The sequence below is a fragment of the Hemitrygon akajei genome, chromosome 21, assembly GCF_048418815.1.
Source record: "Hemitrygon akajei chromosome 21, sHemAka1.3, whole genome shotgun sequence".
Lineage (NCBI taxonomy): Eukaryota > Metazoa > Chordata > Chondrichthyes > Myliobatiformes > Dasyatidae > Hemitrygon > Hemitrygon akajei.
In genome coordinates, this window is record NC_133144.1 from 17115058 (window position 1) to 17121057 (window position 6000).

Here is a 6000-nt window from a genome sequence, read left to right on the forward strand (position 1 = left end):
CTGAGAGGGGAGGGGTGAAGTAAAGTGCTGGGAAGTTGATTGGTGAAAGAGATACAGGGCTGGAGAAGGGGGAATCTTAAAAGGAGAGAGGACAGGAAGCCATGGAAGAAAGAAAAAGGGGGAGGAGTGCCGGGAGAGGTGATGGGCAGGCAAGGAGATAAGATGAGAGTGGGAAAGGGGGATGGGAATGGTGAAGTGGGGGAAGGGTTATTACCGGAAGTTCGAGAAATCTATATTCATGCCATCAGGTTGGAGGCTACCCAGACAGAATATAAGCTCCAACCTCAGTGTGGCCTCATCTCAGCAGCGGAGGAAGCCATGGATATCAGAATGGGAATGGGAAGTGGAATTAAAATGGGTGGCCACTGGGAAATCCTGCTTTTTCTGTCAAACAGAGTGTAGGTGGTCAGAGAAGTAGTCTCCCAATCTACATCTGGTCTCATCGATTTCAGGAGGCCACACCGGGAGCACCAATCATAGTAAGTGACCCTACCCTACTCACAGGTGAAGTGTCACCTCACTTGGAAGGACTGTCTGGGGCCCTGAATGGTAGTGAGGGAGGAGGTGTAGGGGCAGATGTAGCACTTGTTTCGCTTGCAAGGATAAGTGCCAGGAAGGAGATCAGTGGGGAGGTGATCCCTGTGGAAAGCAGAAAGTGGGGGTGGGGGGGGAGGGGAAGATATGCTTAGTGGTGGGATCCCATTGGAAATGGCAGAAGTTCCGGAGAATTATGTGCTGGATGCAGAGCCTGATGGGGTGGTAGGTGAGAAAAAGAGGAACCTTATCCCTGGTAGGGTGGCGGGAGGATGGGTTGAAAGCAGATGTGTGCAAAATGGAAGAGATGCAGTTGAGGACAGCATTGATGGTGGAGGAAGGGAAGCCCCTTTTTGAAGAAAGAGGATATTTCCTTCATTCTGGAATGAAAAGCCTCATCCTGAGAACAGATGTGGCGGAGACGGAGAAATTAAGAGAAAGGGATGGTTGGGTGAGGGACCTGAAAGGTCTGAAGGTGGACAAGTCACTTGGACCAGAGACTACACCAGAGGGTTCTGAAAGAAGGAGCTGAAGAGATTGTGGTGGCATACTTCCACAATCTCTAAGAATCAGTCGGTTCTGCAATGATTTTGGAGGACTGGAAAATTGCAAATGCCACTCTATTCTTTAAGAAGAGAGGGAGGCAAAAGGCAGTTAGCCTGACTTCAGTGGTTGGGTAGATGTTGGAGTCTGTTATTAACGATGGGTTTTGGGGTTCTCGGAAGAGGCACGTGATAAAATAGGTCAAAGTCAGCATGATTTCCTTGAGGGGAAACCTTGTTTGACATCTGTTGGAATTCTTTGAGGAAATAACAGACAAGTGAGACAAAGGGGGTGTTGTTTACTTGGATTTTCAGAAGGTCTTTCACAATGTGTCATGCATGAGGCTGCTGAACAAAATAAGAGCCCATGGTATTACAAGAAAGTTACTAGCATGGATAGAAGATTTGCTGATTGGCAGGGAGTAAAGAGTTGGAATAAAGGAGTCTTACTGTTTGGTGAACAGTACGAAGATGGGTAGTAAGGCAGGTAGTGTTGAGGAAGCAGTGAGTCTACAGAAGGAATAAGACAGATTAGGAGAAAGGACCAAGAAGTGGCAGATGGAATATAGTATAGGGAAGTGTATGGTCATGCACTTTAGTGGAAGGAGTAAAGGTGTAGACTGTTTGTTAAGTGGGGAGAAAATTCTGGAATCAGAGGTGCAAAGGGACTTGGGAGTCCTCATGCAGGATTGCCTAAAGGTTAACTTGCTTAAGTCAGTGGTAAGGAAGACAATGTTAGCATTGAATATAAAAGCAAGGATGTAATGCTGAGGTTTTATAAAGTAAGTAAATTTGTTATCAGAGTACATGTATGTCACCATAAACTGCCTGAGATTCTTTTTCTTGTGGGCATTCACATTATATACAAAGAAACACCGTAGAATCAATGAAAAACTACACACAAGGTGGACAACCAGTGAGCTAAAGTCAATAAAATGTGCAAGTACAAAAAGAATAAAACAATCATAATAATAAATAGGCGATAAATAGCAAGAACATGAGATAAAGTCCATGAAAGTGAATCCATAGATGTGTGGACAGTTCAGTTTTGGAGTGAGTGAAGCTGTATGAAGTTATCCCCACTGTTTCAAGAGCTTCTGGTTGAGAGGTAATAACTATTCCTGAACCTGATAGTTATAAGGCATTGGCCAAACCATGCTTGGAGTATTGTGAGCAGCTTCGGGCTCCTTATCTAAGAAAGGATGTGCTGGCATTGGAGAGGGTCCAGAGGAGATTCACAAGAATGATCCTGAGAATGAAAGGGTTAATGTACGAGGAGCATTTGATTGTTCAGGGCCTGTACTCTCTCGGGTTTAGAAGAATGAGGGAGGATCTCATTGAAGCCTATTGAATATTGTGAGGCCTAAATAGAGTGGACATTGGGAGGATGTTTCCTATAGTGGGGGGAGTCTTGGACCAGAGGGCACAGCCTCAGAATAGAAGGATATCCTTTTAGAAAGGCGATGAGGAATTTCTTTAGCCAGAGGATGGTGAATTCATTGCCACAGATGGCTGTAGGGGCCAAATCATTGGGTATATTTAAAGTCAAGTTCATCCATATAGGTGTACATCATCAAATGAGACAATGTTTCTCTGAACTGGAGTATAAAGCACTGTAGTATACATAGCACATAATAACTTAGGAAAGTAAGGATGAAATCTACGGATGGATTACACATAAATAAACTAAAGTGCATAAATTATGTATTGTCAAGTACAGAACTGGTACTGTGAATGTGATGTGGCAGGGAGTTCAGAAGCCTAATGTCCTGATGGAAGAAACTGGTTTCCATATTGACCAATCTTGTTTTTATGCATTGGAGTCTCCTGCCCGATGGTAGAAAGTCAAAAAGAGGAGGTTGGTACACTTAACCCTGTCTATGGAGGAGCCATGTTCATCTGCACCTTCCCCAAGTCCGCAATGATTTCCTTAGTCTTCTCCACACTCTCCACGTTCAGTCTTGGGTTGTTCTTCTCACACCTTATCACAAAGCATAGGTTCTTGATTAGTAAGGCCATCAAAGGTTACAGGGTGAAAACAGGAGAATGGGGTTGAGATGGTTAATAAATCAGCCACAATGGAATGTGCAGAATGGCCTAATTGTGCTCCTATGTCTTATGGTTTATTGTCCTCTATTGCTGCTGTCCGTTATACCCTAAGACATACAGTAAGAGCAGAATCAAGTTGTTCTGCCGTAAACACCCTTTGGTGCAGCTAATAAAGTACCAGAGAAATTTCACTATCCGCCCTGACTAATCAGAAGAAAACAGGAAAAATAAACTGTCATTGTGTGTCTGCATTATATAAATTTATCAAATATTCTCTCTTGCAGACAAACACAGGAAAAGCATTCAGTGCTGTGGCAAAGTTCGACAATCAAATGGAAGTCACCTTTTACAAGCAAGGTGGTATTTTGAACTATGTCGCTAGAAAGATGTTATAACAACTGTTCCATCATTTGACTTTATCTGCACCATGTTTTGGATCCCGTCCATGGATAACGTTATTGCATCCATCTCTGCTGGAGCGCTGGATTAACTGTTGACATCCTTCCTGCCAGGTGTATTGTATATTTCAGAAACTGTCTACTTGCACCTTGCAACTGGCTGTGAATAGATTTCTTGCCTTCAAGTATATTTGTTTCTTCATCTTAAGTTTATAATCACTGTATTAATTTTTCGTACCTGTTTTGTAACTTAATCTCCTGTACATGAAGCGTGTGCCACAAAATGGACCCTTTCAGTTCAGACGCCAATCCACTGACATCATTGTTCATTTAATTCACTAATGCCTTCTTCCTGTAAAAGTTTTTTTTATATCATGGGGTTATTCTGGTTTTGTTTCTGCAAGCCCTTTATGTCTGTAAACTCCCAGTTTTTTTCCCAACCGTGCTTTTCCCTGATTTGGCCTTGGCTCAGCCTTCTACTCTAAGTGGGTCTCCCAAATGGAAAAGAGAAAACTGACATGCCTATTGAGAATACTGTGAAGTGAAGCTTTTTGAGGGAAGGAAGCCACAATGCTTGGACCTTGGACCAGAAGCAGTGTGGCTGATGATTTGAGATTTTACTGGACAGGCAAGAACTACATCACAGTGAAGCATTCAAATATTTGGTATTATATAATAAGTATCCAACACAAGTGTATTTTAGTGACAATACCGTACAAAATGCTACTGATGAATTGTACATTTTTAATAGATTGTAAGAATAAACTATCAGAGCCATAAATTGCTGTTTGGTAATTTGTGAAAAGTCCAACACAAAGCTTTTTGAATATTATGATCAAGATTCCATGTGGTGACACTAAAGTTGCATGAGTATATTTGTTAACAGGGATAACCCATTAGCAAAAGAAGTCCAATATTGGAATGGTATCTGCCTCAGTTTCATTTCCTACATTTCTTCAGACAGTTAGCTTATTCTTTCAGGAGAAATTTAATGGAAATTAAATGTTTACTTTGCAAGAAATTTCATTAATCCATTGGTACAGAACACACAGTCTTGCAGCCACGAACTGGCTTCATTGATGAGCACCCACACAGGCTTGTTACTTTTTTGCTGGGAGAAAATTTACAAAGCTATTTTGTCTTTGGGTTGGGCCTGCCCTCAGTGACGCTGTGATAGTTGGTGTGAAACCATGCCTCTCCCCAAGCCTTTACTTTTGAAATGAAAAATCTGTGCAATTGCTGCAGGGTTACTGGCCAGATTTCCCAAGGTAACAATTGAAAAACTAAGTCTTTGAGGCCTCCAGCACTTGAGCCCAGATGGAATGACAGCGTGGAGTATTCTGCAGGCCACAGATCATTCGGAGCCTTTGGATTGTGCATAGCAGGAGCGAGAATTGAAAAGAAACGAGCTGGTTCAGTTGGGACATGCCGTGCGCCACAGATCACTAGGATACATTGGATTGTGTGTAGTGGAAGCGAGAATTGACAAGAAAGGAGCAGGTGCTATCAGGACATCTTGCGTGCCACAGATCGTGCAGTAATTAGGTACTTGACAAGGGCCTATTAAAAAGAAGTTTCAGGAGCTGAGGCTTTGGCTAATATATAGAGGCCCCAGAGAGGAGAGGCAGAGGTTCTAGGTGGATTTTGTAGCTGGTTAACTTCTTTCTTATTGCATAGTTAGAGTTGTGGGAATGCCAGGCAGGATAGTGGAATGCACCTCTTGTGGGATGTGGGGAAGCAGGGAGACCCTCCAATGTCGCTGCTGATAACATCTGCCAGAAACGCTTCTAGCTGTAGCTTCTACAGACTGTTAAGTAATTAGCACTGGGTCTGGATGAACTCTGGGTGATTTTGGATGCTGAGGGGCCAGTTGACAGGTGATCCAGGGAAGTAGTTACACCCAAGGCGCAGGACACAGGCAACTGGGTGACTATCAGGAGGACAAAGGGGATAGCAGCCAGTGTAGGGTACTCTTGTAGGTGTTCCCATCAACAACAGGTACTGTTGGGGAGATGACCTGGAAGAGGAAAACCACAACAGTCAGGTCTCTGGCACTGAGTTTGGCTCTGTTCTCAGAAGAGAAGGGGGAGAAGAGGTGAGTTCTAGGGTAGGGTATTCAATGGTTAGGGGAACAGAAAGGGGATTCCTGTCCGAGAACGAGATTCCCAGATGGCAAGTTGCCTCCTAGGTACCAAAGTCAGGGAACTCTGATTTGGTGCATAGCAATGGGAAAATGAGCAATAGAAGGTCATGGTCCACGTCAGTACCAATGACATGAATAGGATGGTTAATGGGGTCCTGCAAACTGAGTTCAGAGAGTTGGGTGCTGACAGGATTGTGATCTCATGATTGTTGACTCTGCTAGTAAGGCCAGAACTAGGAAGATAAATGTGGCTAAAGACATGGTGCAGGAGGGAGGACTTCACACTTTTGGATCATTGGACACTTTTTCAGGGAAGGTGGGTTCTGCATAGAAG

The 6000-nt window shown here is 43.5% G+C and overlaps 1 protein-coding gene across 1 annotated transcript in view; it reads left to right on the plus strand.

The window, feature by feature from the left end:
• The window catches only part of ireb2 (iron-responsive element binding protein 2), a 72043-nt gene extending 67739 nt beyond the window's left edge, over positions 1-4304 (plus strand). The window contains exon 22 of the mRNA XM_073024888.1: positions 3410-4304. Coding sequence (XP_072880989.1) covers positions 3410-3520 — 111 coding nt within the window. The 3' untranslated portion in view covers positions 3521-4304. The remainder of the gene's footprint in view (positions 1-3409) is intronic.
• Positions 4305-6000: the final 1696 nt, after the last annotated feature.